This window comes from Nycticebus coucang, chromosome 5 (assembly GCF_027406575.1).
Source record: "Nycticebus coucang isolate mNycCou1 chromosome 5, mNycCou1.pri, whole genome shotgun sequence".
NCBI lineage: Eukaryota > Metazoa > Chordata > Mammalia > Primates > Lorisidae > Nycticebus > Nycticebus coucang.
In genome coordinates this window covers 96,299,515-96,317,443 of record NC_069784.1, presented here as the reverse complement: position 1 = coordinate 96,317,443, position 17,929 = coordinate 96,299,515, and the positions used below count along the sequence as shown (strand labels likewise).

At 38.5% G+C, this 17,929-nt stretch overlaps 1 protein-coding gene across 2 annotated transcripts in view; it reads left to right on the top strand.

Moving 5' to 3' along the window:
* The window catches only part of MAN1A1 (mannosidase alpha class 1A member 1), a 195,483-nt gene that overhangs the window by 168,536 nt on the left and 9,018 nt on the right, over window positions 1-17,929 (top strand). For both annotated transcript variants that reach the window (XM_053590549.1, XM_053590550.1), the window contains exons 8-10: window positions 3,800-3,893; window positions 12,614-12,729; window positions 16,776-16,995. In XM_053590549.1, coding sequence (XP_053446524.1) covers window positions 3,800-3,893; window positions 12,614-12,729; window positions 16,776-16,995 — 430 coding nt within the window. The remainder of the gene's footprint in view (window positions 1-3,799; window positions 3,894-12,613; window positions 12,730-16,775; window positions 16,996-17,929) is intronic.

Genomic DNA, 17,929 nt, shown 5'->3' with positions numbered 1-17,929 from the left:
GTATGTACAAGACTTAAAGTGTTATACAAATGTGATGTCCATAATGAATTGATTTCTATTTTTAGGAAGCAAGGCCATAGATACATGAATAAATTTGTATTCCCCCCACTACTCCACCTTAGTTCTCAACCTGTTTTTTTCTACTCCCTTTTACACCAGAATTCCTTGGAAGACTCATCTCTCGACTGTCTTCTCTTCTAGTCTCTTGAACCCCCTCCCAGAGGGCTGTTCTTCCAACCACGCCTGTCACGGTGACCAGTGGGCTCTGCATTGGCACAGCTGCTTAAACAGTCTCCCCCTCCCTAACTTCCTCACCTTCGCAGCGTCGGACACACTGTGTTCATTCATCATGAGACGTTCCTTGCTGTTGGCTGTGGGCATAGACTACTTTTCCTGTCTGCGTCCTTCTTTGCTGGGTGTGCCTTCTCAGCACCCTAACCTCTAACTGACAGAAAGCCCCAGCACTCACACCTGTGCCTCTTGTTTTTTATAGTCACACCCTACAGCGTCTCATCCAGTCCCTTGGTGTTGTGTACCACCTCTCTACTGCTGACTCCAAACTGATCATTCCAGTCTCAGCCTGTGTCCTGAACTCCAGGCTCTATATCCCGCTGTTTATTCCCATCTCCACTAAGAGCTCTAAAAGACAAGTCCCACTTACAGGGCTTCCGACTCCATCCCAGGTCTGCAATGCTGTCAGCTTCGCTGTCTTGGTAAATGGCACCCCACTGGACCCAGTGGCTCTAGCCAAAGATCTGAAAGTCTTCCTGGTTCTTTGTAGTAAAAGTCAGGTCCAATCCACTAAGAAACCCTTTCGTCCTATCTCGCTCCCTCTGCAGGGCCCTCACCTCTCTTGTAGGCTCTGCAGCACCTGACTGCCATTTCTCCCTCGTCCCCTGTCTTGCCAAGACACTCAGAGTAAACTCGGCCCTCGGGTGGCCTGTGAAGCCGTATGGCCTGGGCCCTGACTCTCCCCGCTCAGCTCACTGATGTTCTCCCATTTGTTTCCTCTCCTCTGTCCCCAGGTGTCCCAGCAAGCCCTGTCTCTTCTCAGGGCCTTGCTCAGATGCCTCTTCCTCCAAATATCAGCATGACTTACTCCCTCACGTCTTTAATAGTCTGTTCCCGCACGTCAGGCTTCCTGGCCGCCCTGGCTAGCCCAGCTTCTCATCACTCTCTGTCCCCGACCTTCTGTCCTAGCCGTCTCAGGCTGCCATAACAAAAATGCAAAGACTGCATGGGTGAAACAGCAGAAATTCGCATCCCGCAGTCCTGGAAGCTAGGAAGTCCAAGGTCAAAGTGCCAACCAGGTTGATTTCATTCTGAGGCCTCTCCTCTTGGCTTGTCGGCAGCCACTGTCCCACTGTGTACTCCCCAGACCTCTTTGTGCTCAGGGGTAGAGAGAGAGAGAAAGCACGAGGGTGGGTGGGGGGGGGTACCCTCTCGTGTGTCTCTTCCTACCAGGGCATTGATCCCGTCGTGAAGGCTCCACGTTCATGGCCTGCTGACTTCCCAAAGACCTTACCTCCAAATACCATCACATTGGGGGTTAGAGCCTCAGCATATGAATTTGGGGAACACAATTCAGTCCTTGCATCCTCTTTTATTTTTTTCGTAACATTTATTGTCTCGTTATGTACTATACAGTCGTGTGTGGCTTAACAACATTTTTGTCAAAGACAGACTGCCTAGGTGACAATGATCCTCTGAGATTAGAGCTGAAAAATTTCTACCACCTTGTGACATCACGGCCATCACAATGCAGTCACACAGTGTGTTACTCACATGTCCAGGGTGATGCTGCTGTAAAGAAGCCTACTGCACTGCCAGGGATAGCACTCTAGTGTAGCACATACAATTATGTGCAAAATATAAGACTTGGTCTTGATACAACGCAAGTGTGTTATTTGTTCATGCATTTATAAGTACTATGTATTATTATACTCTAATGTTTGTATATATTTATTATGGTATACTTTTTATAGTTAGCTACTTATTTTTTTTAAAAGTTAACTGTGGGAGGCCACCTGTGGCTCAGTGGGTAAGGCGCTGGCCCCATATACCAAGGGTGGTGGGTTCAAACCCAGCCCCAGCCAAACTGCAACAAAGAAATAGCTGGGCATTCTGGCGGGTGCCTGTAGTCCCAGCTGCTTGGGAGGCTGAGGCAAGACAATCGCCTAAGCCCAGGAGTTGGAGTTTGCTGTGAGCTGTGACGCCACAGCACTCTACCGGAGGCGATAAAGTGAGACTCTGTCTCTAAAAAAAAAAAGTTAACTATGAAATAGCCTCAGCAGCTCTTTCAGAAGAAGGTGCTATTACCGTAGAAGATGACAGCTCCATGCATGTTATTACCCCTGCACACCTTCCAGTGAGACAAGATGTGGAGATGAAAGACAGTGAGATGGATGATCTTGCTACTTTGTAGGCCTTGGTTAATATGTGCCTAAGTTTTTAATAAAAAAGTTTTAAAAGTTGGGCAGTGCCTATGGCTCAAAGGAGTAGGGCACCGGCCGCATATGACAGAGGTGGTGGGTTCAAACCCAGCCCTGGCTAAAAACTGCAAAAAAAAAAGTTTTAAAAGTTAAAAAAATCAATAGGAAAAAGCTTATAAAATAAGGAGATAAATAAAAATTATTTTTTTACAGCTGTACAATATATTTGTGTTTTAACCTAAGTGTTATAAAAGTCAGAAAGCTTTAATAAATTTTTAAAAATTAATATTTATAAAGTAAATTGTTATAGTAAACAAAGGTTAATTTATTGTTGAAGAAAGAAAAAAATGATACATTCATTGTAGCCTAAGTATACAGTATTTAGAAAGTCTGCAGCAGTGTACAGTAATATCCCAGGGCCCGGGGTGTCCCACCATTTTTCTTTCTGCTGCCCATTGGAAGAATAAGAATTGCCTTGGGCCACATTAATATCACAAACACTAATGAAAGCTGATTAGCAAAAAAACGGTGTGATCATACTTTTCCTGATACCCAACACCCTAGGTAAGCAAAAAAAAATCCTCACAAAATCAGCATGTGGCTCACAGCCTGCAGGTTGGACACCCTGTAACATGGGCTTTCACGTTCACTCGCCACTCACTCACTGAGTCACCCAGAGCAACCCCCAGGAGTTCATGATAAATGAATTCATGATAAGTGCCTTGTACAGATGTACCATATTTTATCTTTTTACACCATATTTTTACTGTAGATTTTCTATATTAAGATTTTTTTTTTTAATTTAGGTATGTTTAAATGTGTAAACACTTCAACCCAATAACTTGCTCTACAGTTTGTAGCCTAGAAGCGGTAGGCTCTGGCAAACAGCCTGTGGGGTAGGCTGTACCAGCTAGGTTTGTGTGAGCACACTCTGAGGTTTGCATGACAACAAAATCACCTGCCCTCACATTTCTCAGAAGGCATCCCCATCCCATCATTAAGCAACGCATGACTACTGATGAGCTTAGTGCCCTTGTAGGAAGGGACGCGTGAGAGAGCAAGCTCTCTCATCCTCACACGCTCTCATCCCACTATGATGCAAAGTTCCAAAGAGTAATGACTTTGTTTATCCATTGATATGTCCCTGGTTCCTAGGACGGTATCTGGCATATGACAGATAATCAGGGTAACGGTATTCACTTACTGCTATTATTTTTATAACAACAAGCTGACAACAACAATGTTCTCATTCTATATTACTGAAATCAACTTTTTTTTCTAAAATGGAAAAAAAGCAAGAAAGGGAGAAGAATGGTACAAAAATTGTTTTTTAGATTTTCACAGTAACATATCATTTTCTATTGTAGGTAATGAATATTCGAAAAGTACTGAACAAACTAGAAAAGCCAGAAGGTCTTTATCCTAACTATCTGAATCCCAGCAGTGGACAGTGGGGTCAACGTAAGTCAAAAGCTTTTTATCCTGAGCTCTCTATGGTGCTGTGCCAGTAGCAGAGAGAGGGCTTGCAAAAGCAGCACAAATGTTCTTGAGAAGGATATAGAAAAAAAGATAGGGGGTATGGTTCCTTTAATAAACAGGCTTCTGTCATAAGACAGATTGCGTTACCAGGAAACTGGATTGTTATACATTTTTCATGCATAACAGTAAGTAGGGTAACATATAAGCACATTTAAAGCTTGTATGTTACCCTACTTAATTAATCAGAAGAGAAAGATCTGATCAAGGGAGCATGGGGATGTTAGCCGGTAACAAGCTGGTCATATGGATAGAAAAGAAATGTATTCCTTTGTGCTCATGACTTCCTAACATTTTTTGTATGGCTATACGATGAGACAGGGTCTGAATCTGTAAGAGCTGGGAAATTGAAAGAGCAAACAGGATATTTTCTCCACTTAATTGTAAGCCACCAGAAAAAGGTTTCTTGCCAGTAGAGTTGCCTTTAGGGTAGCAGGAAGTATCGTACAAGGACTTTTGATGCCAGAACCCCTCACTTTGGACTCTTAGGACCACGGGTATAAAGATTCAGAGTTGTTGAAAGAAAATGTCTCAAGCTGATTTGGAAAACAGTGGTAGATTAAGTAGCTAGCAACTCAAAACAAGCGAAGAATATTGAATGAGATGCCTAGCTGTGGCAATGGGGTACTGCCTTAAAATGTTATTCTAATTTGGATTTTTCCTTATATTTAAATGTCTGTCATGTTCTCAGATGCCTCATTGTTTTCCTAAAGAATAATTTAATAGAAAAGAATATGTTAAAATTCAGGTGTATGCGTTGGTAATAGCTGTGGAAGGCCCACCTGTTGAAAGAAACCTTAGAAGAGCAATTGCCATTTACCTACGTGTGGTCTACAGATAATTGGAAGTACTTGAGACCTTTCAGGGAGTCCACAAGTTCAAAACTATTTTTATGATAATACTGAGACTTTCTGCTTTTTTTCACTGTGTTGACATTGAACTTACACATTGCAAAAACAATGGTGGGTAAAACTGCTGAAGCCTCAGTCAGAACCAAGGCAAACACCAAATGGTGTTAATATTCATTGTATTCTTAACCACAGTTAACATGTTTAAAAAGATGCCAATTTCAGTTATGAATGTGCTTAATGGAGCATTTTAAAAAGTATTGATTCTAGTAAATATCAGCCTTTGAGTACACACCTTTGTAGTGTTCTAAGTGATGAAATGGAGAATACACATGAATCACTCCTGCTGCGTTGTGAAAAATAGTTACCTCAAGGAAAAGCTCTTTCATGATTGTGTTACGAGCTGAACTAGCTGCTTACTATTTCATGGATCACCATTTTTACTTAAAAGAACAACTAAAAACAAACTGGTTATTTAGAATTAGGTAATTAGTACATGTGTTCTTGAAAATGAGCCTGTCACTTCAAGGAAAAGAGACAGTATTTATGCCAATTATGATAAAATCTGAGTTTCTAAATAAAAATTAGAATTTTGGAAAACATATGCATGCCAGCATGAGCTTGCTGCAAATACTTTTCTGATGAGATTGGTGGTGATGTTAACAAATGTGGTTTTCTGATTTTGTATAATGAAATGTGTCAATATTTGAAGGATCTGCATAATTCAGTGAACCAATATTTCCCAAATGGCCAATGCATGATATTACAAAATTATGCATGGAAAAGTTCTATTCAAAGTACAAAACTGACCATCGGGTTTTAATGTAATGTAATTTTAGAGTAAAAAGGGTTCATTGATGTAATTTCTAATTTTTACATTGCAACCTTTAAGAAACTTTAACCTTTAAGAAACTCCCTGTCCTGTTTTATTGTAGTATCGAAGAAAAATATCCACAATTATCTGAAAACACTATTAAAACATTATTCTGTTTTCCAACTGTATAATTATGTGAGGCTGATTTTTCATCATATATTTCAGCCAAAACAGCATATAGCAAAGGATTAAAATTAGAGCAGATATGAGACTCCAGCTGTCTTCCAAAAGGCAAACATTAAAGAGATTTGCAAAAATGTAAAACTGTGTCAGTCTTCTCACCAGTCTTTTTTTGTTTTGTTTTGTAAAATATGTTTGTATTTAAATACATAATGGGGGTATAATTATTATTTTAAATAAAGTAACAAGAATATTTTTAAATTGTTTTAATTTTTCAACATGATAAATATTGATAGGTGTTACGTAAACAAATTCTATGGGGTACTCATTTCTTTTTCAGAATATAAAGGCATGCTGAGACTCAAGCACTGGGGATAAGACAGAACTTGTCTATCTTTCTAAGTATAAGATGACTAGATATAGTTCTTTAAAAGGACAAGCATTTTTGGAGCTCTTACCAGAGATTTTTAAAGTTGAAGAAAAATCTCTTTGATTTACTTCTTTCTTTATGTGATTTAGGATTTTGAGGTCAGTGTGAAGAGGGACAGAAGTAGCCAGTTGTATTAGAACATCTCAACTTCCCCTTCTGGGTCACCCATATACAATGTCTTTGGCTATGTTTCCCAGTACAAAGAGTCCTTTTTATTTGAATTGCTTATGGGCCAATTTCCTGATGGAAAAGCAAATAAGATTGATGAGTCCCATATCTCTTCTCCTTTATCCCCCATCCTGTGTTCCAGCTACAAGGAGAATACATTTATTTTTTTATTGTTCGGGATTCATTGAGGGTACAAAGAATTAGTTTGCTGATTGCATTTGTTAGATAAAGTCCCTCTTATAATTGTGTCCTGCCCCCAAGAGGTGTGCCGTATATTGTGACCCCCCATCGTCTCCTCCCTCCCCTCTCCTCACTCATTCACCAACCACCCCCTCCTTGTATTAGCTCTTCTACTGCCTTCCTGTTAGAATTGAGTACGTTGGATTCTTGCTTCTCCATTCTTGTGATGCTTTACTAAGAATAATGTGTTCCATGTTTGTCTAGGTTAATACAAAGGATGTAAAGTCTCCATCTTTTTTAGTGGCTTAATAGTATTCTATGATATTCATATACCACAGCTTGTTAATCCATTCCTGAGTTGGTGGGCATTTTGGCTGTTTCCACATTTTGGTGATTGTAAATTGAGCTGGTCAACAGTCTAGTACAAATGTCCCTATGCTAAAATGATTTATTTTCTTCTGGGTAGATGCCTCGTAATGGGATTGCAGGATCAAACAGGAGGTCTAATTTGAGTTCTTTGAAGTATGGATTCTCTGTACTTCCTTCCAAAGAGGTTGTATTAGTTTGCAGTGCCATGTAAAAGTGTTCCCTTCTCTCCATATCCACACCAGCTTTGCAGCTTTGAGACTTTGTGATGTGGGCCATTTTCACTGGGGTTAGGTGATATCTCAGGGTAGTTTTGATTTGCATTTCTCTGATGATTAGGGATGATGAGCATTTCTTCAAATGTTCGTCAGCCATTCATCTGCCTTCTTTCCACTTAGAACTGGAACCAGACAAGGCTGTCCTCCATTGCCACTACTATTCAACATAGTGCTGGAAGTTCTAGCCAATATAGTCAGGCAAAAGAAGGATATAAAGGACATCCAAATGGGTGCAAAGGAGGTCAAACTCTCTCTTTCTGCTGATGATATGATCTTATACTTAGAGAACCCCAAAGACTCAGCCACAAGACTCCTAGAAGTGATCAAAAAATAAAGCAATGTCTCAGGATATAAAATCAATGTCCACAAGTCAGTAGCCTTTGTATATTCCAGTAATCACCAAGATGAGAAGCTAATCAAATAAACAGTTCCCTTCACAGTAGCTTCAAAAAAAAAAGAAAAGAAATACCTTGGAAAATACATAACAGAAGAGGTGAAGGACCTCTACAAAGAAAATTACAAAACCCTAAGAAAAGAAATAGCAGAAGATACTAACAAATGAAAGAACATACCATGCTCATGGCTGGGAAGAATCAACATTATAAAAATGTCTCTACTATCCAAATCAATCTACAGATTAATGCAATCTTCATTAAAATACCATCATCATACTTTCAAGATTTGGAAAAAATAATTCTTTGTTTTATATGGAACCAGAAAAAAACCCATACAGCCAAGGCAATTCTTATTAATAAAAATAAAGCCAGAGTATCACCCTACCAGACTTTCAGCTATACTACAAGGCCATAGTGATCAAAGCAGCATGGTATTGGCACAAAAATAGAGACATTGACATTTGGAACCAAATAGAAAACCATGAGATGAAACTAATGTCTTACAGCCGCCACCTGATCTTGGATAAACCAAACAAGAACATGTAGGGGGGAAAAGAATCCCTATTCAATAAATGGTACAGGGAGAACTGGATAACCACATGTAAAAGACTGAAACCGGACCTGCATCTCTCACCCCTTACAAAAATTGATTTAAGACGGTTAAACAATTTAAATCTAAGGCATGAAGCAATAAAATTCCTCCAGGAAAGTGTGAGGAAAACACTTGAAGATCTCAGCCTGGGGAAAGATTTTATGAAGAAGACTTCTGTGGCAATTGCAACAACAAAAATAAACAAATGGGACTTAATTAAACTGAAAAGCTTCTGTACAGCTAAGGAAACAACCACCAAAGCAAACAGACAACCTTTAGAATGGGAAAAGAGATTTGCATATTATGAATTAGACAAAAGCTTGATAACTAGGATCTATAGAGAACTCAAATTTTTTTTTATTCTTTAATCAAGGCCTGCTTGGCCATGTCCAGGTCTTTGCTTATGCTATTTCCTTTGCCCTGCCACTTGTCTCCTCTCTGAGGCCCAGTTAATTGCCCTTTCTTGTAGGAGACCTTCGTCTTCAAGGCCTTGGTTGGAATTTATGAGCATTCTCTCCTCTGTTTCTCCTTCCTGTGCCCCAACACTATGGTCATTTCCTATCACAGTCCTTATCCTGATGACTTACATACATACTTGTCTTCCTGGGGGTTCAAAGCTTTTCACCACGTCCCAGTCACATTAGTTAAGCTGCACATGGTATTTTGCACACAGTAAGGGTTTACTTACTTGGATTTTGTGAGTCCTCGTGAGTTCTGTATTCAATCTATTTTTCTGCCTCTAGTTTCCAAAATTGTATATATTCTTGTTTAAAAGTTTCTCTTGATCCTCAGTTGTGGCTAAAAGGTAGCAACCAGTCCTGGCCACCGGTATTTAAACAGATCTTGTGACCACTGAGGCCCGAGGTGAAATTCCATGCCAATACACAGAACATTTATCACCTTTGATTTATATAACAATTACCCATCCATCTATACGTACATGTGTAATGCCATCACTAGCTTCACTGGGGCATTCTTTTAAGGAGAGACATTCAGATGAAGTCTACAAAAAACTTTAAGACAGATTTTGAGTATTTTAATCTATCTTTGTCTTCATTATTTTGCTATTTGTCACGCTTTCTCTCTCTCTCTCTCTTTTTTTTTTTTTATAGATATTAGGAATCCTTTTATTTGACTTATTCTATTCTGAAGAGAAGAATAAATTGTCCCTTCAGAGAAAAGTATATTTGAGGGACTATATTATTACCTTACTTTAGAGCAGATGAGCAAGAAAAATATAATAAATGTTTTTTCTGAAAGTAAGCAGTTCTTTCCTGCTAATAAAATCAGGCATGTTCTCTCCCACATACACTGCAGTGTTTGCACAGGACTCTTGTTACCAATACAAACAGTCACCCAGACCTGGGGAAGCTTAGTGATGCGCTAAATGATCAGGAAGATGTGTTTCTCTCCTAAGTTCTCGTACTTTGATTTTTTTCCCACATGTGAAATTTTTTAAAGCAAGAAATGAAAGCCAAATAGTATATACTTAACAAAATTAATTAAAACAAATATTACATAACCCTTTTTCTCTTTTTTAAAAATCCTCAAATGCTCAAACTTGTTCCTTCGATCCATTACAGAATCATAACCCAAGGGAAGGAAAATACCAAGCTGCCTCTGGCTGTTAGTTTTCAACTCTCATTGCTTTAATCTGAAGGACATGTCTGGATCGCGGCCATCATTTGCTGTTACTTCATCCTTGTTATTTTGACACTACTGAACTGTGATTTGCTCTACCATGCATCACTTGCATTTGTCTCCTGCAATCATGTTTATAACAACAGGGCTGATTATTGATGAGATAGTACTTAGTCTCTTTCATTTGTAAATGTCAGAGGTTTCTGTGGTGATTTATTTAGGAAACGTAAAGCTCACTATTTTAAGAATGAGACTCATAATTTTAAAAACACATATGTACATTAAAATTAAAACTCTAATTCTGGACTTTCTTCAGTAAGAAAATTGCACATTTAAGAACTTAACAATATGTCCCTTCTCTAGTCCTTTTTAAAAATGATTTAGGAGAATTTTATTTCGTTCATCAATTGTTCATTGAGTACCTACAACACATGAGCCACGTTTTAGAAGGCTGGGGTGGGCCGGGAGACATAATAGGTCTAGTCTCTGCCTTCTTGGATCATGATCTTGTGGAAGAGACAGAAAAAAATTCCACGTCATTTTGAAACTGCAGGTGCAGCAAATACATGCTGTCAGAAAGCATGTCACAGGGGAATCTAGTCGGGGTGACAGGGAGGGCTTATTTGAGGAAGTGCCGTTTCATCCTAGATAGGAACTATGACTAAAGAAGGGGAAGGGATCCCAGAATACACTACCAGCAAGGAGAACAGAGCCTGTAGAAGCCCTGAGGTGGGATGGAGGATGATGTTTATGAGAAAACAAAAGAATGACTATTGAACAAGCAAGCAGAGAGCTCACAGAGTAAGACTGGTGCTGCAGAGAAGCTTGAGATCTCACAGGACATCCTGTGTTTCCAAAGACCCAGCATTGGAGGGCTTCAAGTACGGAGTGATCAGACTCAGATGATAAGAGAGTCACTCTGACGTTAATGTGGGGAAACAGGAGTGGCCCTACCATCAGAACACTCCACAGTGATGAAAATGTTCTCTGCCTTCCCTGTCCAGTACAGTAGACAAGGACCACTTGTAGCTACCGAGCACTAGTATAACCCCAGAATGGAATTTTTTAATTTAACCTTAATTAGTTCAAATTGAAATAGCACATGCTATGAAGGTGAAAGCAGGAAATCGGATAATTGGCTGTTGCAGACTCAGAGGCAGGAGCTAGTGGTGGCTTGAACCAGGATCATGCTGGTGAGGACAGAGAGGCATGGATGGATTCATGACACATAGGTACAGGAAGTAAAAATAAGTACAATCTGGTAACTTTCTCAAAGAGAGAGAAGTAAAGAACAATTACGTGATTTCTAACGTGTGCAGAGAGGAAGATGGAGACTAGAGCAGAAGATAAGGTTGAGGAGAAAAGATACCAAACTGTTCTCAACCTGTTCAGTTTTAGGTGCTCATGTGGACAGCCAAGTGGACTTTGTTGGGGTAGGCACCAGGAGAAAGAGTGTCTTGGTAGTGATATAAATATTGACTTACTTTTGTAAGTAATTCCACACCTACAATCAACAAATAAAGATCTTGCAAGAAAGAGATAAATAAACTTAGTTTTGAGGTATAAAACTCTAAAGGGCTATCTTGTTAATGCTGCAGTTTTCTGAATTCTAGGAATAATGTTTCAAATAGATTGCATTTCTGGTTTTATAAGCAAACATGCATGAAAAATAAAAGTGCTAATTCAAGCAGAAGAAAAAATGATACATTTAGTGTCACACAAGAGCACACTCAGATCCCAACAAGAGACTGTGTCTGGGCCATGGAGTCAGATGGTCTTATCAGCACTGTGATCTTGGATAGCCTCACTAAGCCTCATTTTTCTCACTTTTAAAATGAAGATGGCCGTCCTACAGTTGCAAGATGGTTAGTAATTCCTGTAGTGACTCTAGCGTGATAAACAGCAGTGGGGGCGGATGTCTACATATTCCCTGTCCAGCATAGTAGGCGGAGGCCACATGCAGCTACTGAGTGCCAGTATAACCAAAGAATGGAATTTTTTATTTAATTTTAATTAGTTTAAATTGAAATGGCACATGCTATGAGCATAAAAGCAGGAGAACAGGAATCAGGCTTAGAAGGAATAACTTCATCTGCCCTGTCTTCTTCCGACTGCTCCTCTCCAAAGTTTTTGACACTTCAGATTGGTAACACTAGAAAACCTATCAAATAATAATAATAATAATAATAATAATAATAATGGCAAGAACCTGAGAAGCTTCTCATTTTTTTTTTTTTTTTTTTGGCCGGGGCTGGGTTTGAACCTGCCACCTCCGGCATATGGGACCGGCGCCCTACTCACTGAGACACAGGCGCCACCCAGCTTCTCAATTTTTTTACAAGCCACATTTTTTAAAGATTTTTTTAATACTTATAACTTTGACAGAATTTTATGATATCCAGAACTAAAGCAAATAAAAATTTACTTAAATATAGGTATATTCTGGGAAGCATTCTATTTTGATATTTTTACTAGAGAACCGGATTTTTAGAATTAGGGATGATTATGTATCTTTTATCTTCATGTTTTCAAAACTATGCTGGTAATTATTTAGAGTATATCACATTAGTTAACAGCCCATCTGCTCAGTTCAGAATATCTTTCTGAAAATAAGAGATATTTGTTGGAATTTAAATATAACATTGAGCTGCAGTTGACGTGGGGTTTTGTATCCTAGTCACTAATATGATTTTGCTGCATTATCTGAATTAAAAGCTGACTTAACGCTAAAATTCATTGCCCTCTCTTTCTAGATCATGTATCAGTTGGAGGACTTGGAGACAGCTTTTATGAATATTTGCTAAAGGCATGGTTAATGTCTGACAAGACAGATCTGGAAGCTAAGAAGATGTACTTTGATGCTGTTCAGGTAACCCAATATTTAAATAATCTCTGCCACTCAGCTCTAACTTATAACTTGAATATTAATCAAGCTTTAATGAACAAATGGAATACTACATGAGTGGGTTATAAAATATTTCCAGTTAGGTAGAATTCAGTATAGGCTAATATATTATTAAAATAATAGTAATCATTCTTGGTGTGTCTGTTTCTAATAGGACAGTTAAGTTTTTACATGGTTCAGACCTCAGTGAGGAGTCATGTATCTTAAAAAGAGGTATTCTTTAATGAACATGAGTTCCTTTCTTAGAAGCACAATTAAAATTATGGAGGAAAAAAATCCTGAATTTGTATTCTAATAGAAGCTAAGTTAAAATTGCTTAAGATTACAGACAGCTCTAGTAGACATGAAATAAACTTGTCTCCAGAGATAAATGGACAGTACTCTCAGAAAATCCACATTTATAAATCTGAACAAACTAATGTTTAAGGGAAGATAATTGACGATTCTTTATAATGGAGGAGGAATGAGAGGGAGCAAATATGTGTTGAATTATCTCCTATACACTAAGCAGTATTAGGTAGATACTGCAAAGGAAATAGTAGGGTTGTTGGTTGTTTTTTTTATTCCTCATAGTACTTTAGATATTACCCAGTTAAGTTAGAATGTAAATAAAATCAATAAGAAAATTATTGAATTGTACCCAGCTTTTTCAAGAACAAAATTTTTTACAGAATTGGGTGTCTTTGTGATTGATACATAGTTTACATAGCCACTCCCATATATTCATTATTATCAAAGCTTCTCCAATACATTTGTAAAGTTTTGGTTAAATCTCAGAAAAATTGACCTTTCTCTTGACTGCTTAGAAATTTTTATAATCAAAAATATTAATTCGCTAGGGAGGAAATGGAAATTTGTGATTTCAGTGACAGAGTCATTGTATAATGAAGTTAGTCACCCTGATAAGAAATCTGGGAAATCTTGATAGAAGCTGATTTGTTTGTTTAAACATAAATTCAGTGAGCTTCACTGTGGTTAATGAGATTGAGCATTACGTCGGTTTCCTCTCAAGGTCACTTGGGAGCTTCACTAACCAAAGCATGTTCAGAGGCTGTAGGACTTTATGTATCAGAGTCAGGGCACCTTAGAACGTGGGGGTTCATATGGCAGAAGCTTCATTAAGTCATGTGATGAACATCAACAGCACACTAGAATATTATTCGTTCAGTCTTTCCGTGGCTTATTTTTCTTCATTCCTATGAAGTTTCGTGTTTTAGCCTAGAGAACTCTTCTGCCAATATTATGGCTTCCGTTCTGTCATGTTCTCATCATCATATTGGCTGACATTTTAATGATTCTGATCCTAAAGTGGCACTCTAAGATTTTGATTTTCCAAGAAAGGCAGTTTTAAAATGCTCTTTGAAATATTTCCCCCCGTTTCGAAAACAATCCCCACACCACTCTTAGTATATAGTATTTAGATAAATCAATGATAGGAAAATCTGGGAAGCAGAAAGGAAGTCAAAATGTTTCCTGCTTCTCTTAGCAGTAGAAGCTAATTTCCAATCCATTGTATATTTTCAACTTAGAAAGCAAAGCTATAGCAACCAAATTTCTAATTTCAAGAATAGTGAGGTCTTATATAGCAAAGTTTCTTTCTGCTAAATTGTAATTTCAAAGATCATCATCCCAGCTACTTGGGAGGCTGAGGCAGGAGGATCACTTGAATCCAGGAATTTGAGGTTGCTGTGAGCTAGGCTGAGGCCATGGCACTCTAGCCTGGGGCAATAGAGTGAGACTGTTTCAAAAATCAATCAATCAATCATCATAATCAAGGACTGGATGCCCTATGTTACTGTGCTGGATAGTTGAGTTATTGGAGATGATGATTACAAGGTGCTAGCTTCGGGTGGATTTTAGAAAGCAATTTAATCCCAAAGTTGTATGTTTTCTTTGGTGGTTGTGATAACAAAATATTTTGAGCTTTCATCTAGTTTTCATAGCCCTATCTGGAGATGGCACTAAGATTCTTAGTGGTGAATGATACCTGGATAGGTGATTTATTAGACATTTAGGAATCTAAAAGCTTCATGAAACCAATTTTTTTTTTTCAAATATAAGGTTGAAATCAGAAAATACATATAGCTCTCTTCTTCCCTAATCATTTCTCTGAGCCTCAGCAGTTTTTTGAGAGCCACCAAATACCATTTACCCTTCTCTGTGTCTATTTACGTCTTCCCATGGCCACACAAGACAATTGCCTTGAAGGTCATCGAATCTCACTATAGTTCACATTGAGAAGTAGCAACTTGGTCAGAATCATCCCCAAGATACTTTGCTGCTTTATTTAGGATCCATAACAGGGTTATACTGTTTCTTTAAGTCATGCTCAAAAGCTATTATTCCTGCCATGTAGAAAGTATAATTTCTTGGATGATGAGCAAGTATCTGCTTGAAGAACTTTATTGGAATTCATGTTATGAGAAGTTTGAATAGCTAAGATGTTCAGTTGCATAAAATGGGAATGAAAAATTAAACCATCAATAAAATTAGCTTAACCACAGTTAACGAGCATAGCATTATGTCCATTTGTTTCCTACCATATTGGTCTCATCTGTTTATTTCTAATAAAGGTAGGAAAGTTTTCATCTGCTTATATATTCATTTTCATTCATTCTTTACTATTACATGTTTTTTTCTGTGTCTGCTATTCTCAAACATGCTTCTTAAGAATCCCTCTTTTTTGATAGCACTGTCCATGTGTAGAGCAGTCATATCCTATTTCCTACTGTGAAGTAATTGATGGGAAAAAAGTAAGCAGTTTCTGTTAGAGTAATTAGAAATTAGTAATCCCAAACACACTTCATTTTTGCTCTTTAAAATACATGTAAGGCTTATTTTGTTTCTCCATCTAATTTAAAAGAATATCAATAGTCTAGAACAGAAATAAATTATATTTTCTATACCATTTTTGTAAATATTATCATTTCTCCCAAATGTAAAACTTTTTATTTTATGTATAATTTTTTCACTGTATACTAGTGGCCTTTGGGGGCATAGGGGAAAACAGGGTTTTGTTCTGTTGCCCAGGCTAGAGTGCAGTGACATGATCATAGCTCTCATAGCTCACAGCAGCAACTTCAAACTGTTGATCTCAAGTGATCCTCCTGCCCCAGCCCCCAGAGGAGCTAGGACTACGGGTAAGCCACCACACCCAGCTAATGTTTTTAGCATTTTTTGGTAGAGACAGGGTCTTCCTGTTTCCCAGACTAATCTTAACCTCCTGGCCTCAAGCGATCCTCACACCTCACCCTCTCAAAGTGCTGGGATTATAGACATGAGCCACTAGTTTATTTTTTAATAGAATTATTAGGAAGGAATTTGATTGAAGTCTTACCCATTGGCGATATAAGTGATAATGCTAAATGGCCTTTATCAGCTACCACCACAGTACTGACTGCTTTATAAAGAAAATGTTGCAGAGTCCTCACAGGAGAAACTTTCATTCCCATTTTATGGATAAGGACACTGAGATTAAGGGATATAGTAAGCAAATTACCCATCCCTGCAAATTACAGATAGTGTCAGAGTGGAATTTGAAGCCAAGGGTCTGACCCAGAAGAGCTCCTCTTTGTCACTGGATTGAGCCACCCCTCTGAGCCTCAGGAAATGAAAGGACAGGTCCAGCCTGGATCTCATGCACAAAAGCATTCTGTTCATCCACCTTGGCCTGTGCGTTGTATTTTTTCTCCATTTATGAAAATGAAAATGCACTAAACCAGCTATTTCCACTGTCTTTGAAAAGGGGGCAGCTTTGAGGATATGAGGAATAGGAGTATTTGGTCACGGAACCAAGCAAAACCAACTGGGCTGACCCAACAGCCTTCTTTCTGACTAACCAAAGGAGTTCTTATAGACTATTGCAAAAAGACAGAGAGCCAGGGCATGAAAATCCAAACTCAAATTGCGAGTCATGTTTTGTTCTTTATTTTTTTAACACTGGTGGTGGTTTTGCTATAAATCTGAGAAGAGATTACAAGATGTTTTAAAACGTTAAGTATTTTTTCCAGGCCATTGAGACTCACTTGATCCGCAAGTCCAGCAGCGGCCTGACTTACATCGCGGAGTGGAAAGGGGGCCTTCTGGAGCACAAAATGGGCCACCTGACCTGCTTTGCTGGGGGCATGTTTGCGCTCGGGGCTGATGGGGCTCCCCAAGGCCTGGCTCAACACTACCTTGAACTCGGGGCTGAAATTGCCCGTACCTGTCACGAGTCATACAATCGCACGTGTGAGTACATGCTGTTCTTCACTTACGATCTAATCCCACATGTTTTGATTTCATTCAGCAAAGAACTTTATCATTGCTGCCATCCAAAACATCTCTACCATGCCTATGAAACTTGATGATCTTACAGGGATTTATGTTTACTTTAAAAGGCAAGGCTTAAACCTAAAAATATCTACCAATTAGTTTGCCAAGAAACAAAATCCTAGCCACAAAGGGGAAAGCCAACCTAATTTACTGACCTTGGCTATGGCCAGATGTCAGTGGGGAAGGATCTCCATCCAGTGCAAAAAAGAAACTTAGCATTTGCTAAAACATTGTTAATCTTTGCTGTATCCTCATGAAATAGAATGAGCCTGGCTCCCTTCTTATATCATAAAATTGGAACATGAAACAAAGATTGAATAACTGGACTTTTGTGACAAAATGACTTAGAATTGTCAACCACTGAATTTCTTACTAACAAGAGGTCTCATGGTGCCTTGTGGGTACTAAGTAAATGAGTAAATTTTTAAAAAAATGATTACTATATTCCTTTTTGAATGACTAAATTTTCAAAATACATTGAACATTATATATTACATGATATTTATAACTGTTCCTAAAATGACTGTCTTAGTATCTCTTTTGAATGTTAAGTGTAGTCAGACCTCGTATCCCTGGGTCCCACATCCACAGATTCAGCCAACCATGGATCAAAAATATTCTTGAAGAAAAAAAAAGGATGGTTGTGCCAGGCAAGGTAGCACATACCTGTAGTCCCAGCTGCTTGGGAGGTTGAGGTGAGAGGATTCCTTGAGCCCATGAGTTCAAGGGGAGCCCAGGAAACACTGTAAGACCCTCTCTCTCTTTTTTTAAAGGATGATTAAATCTCTACTGAACATGTACAGACTTTTTTTCTTATTTTCCTAAACAATACAGTGTAACAACTATTTAC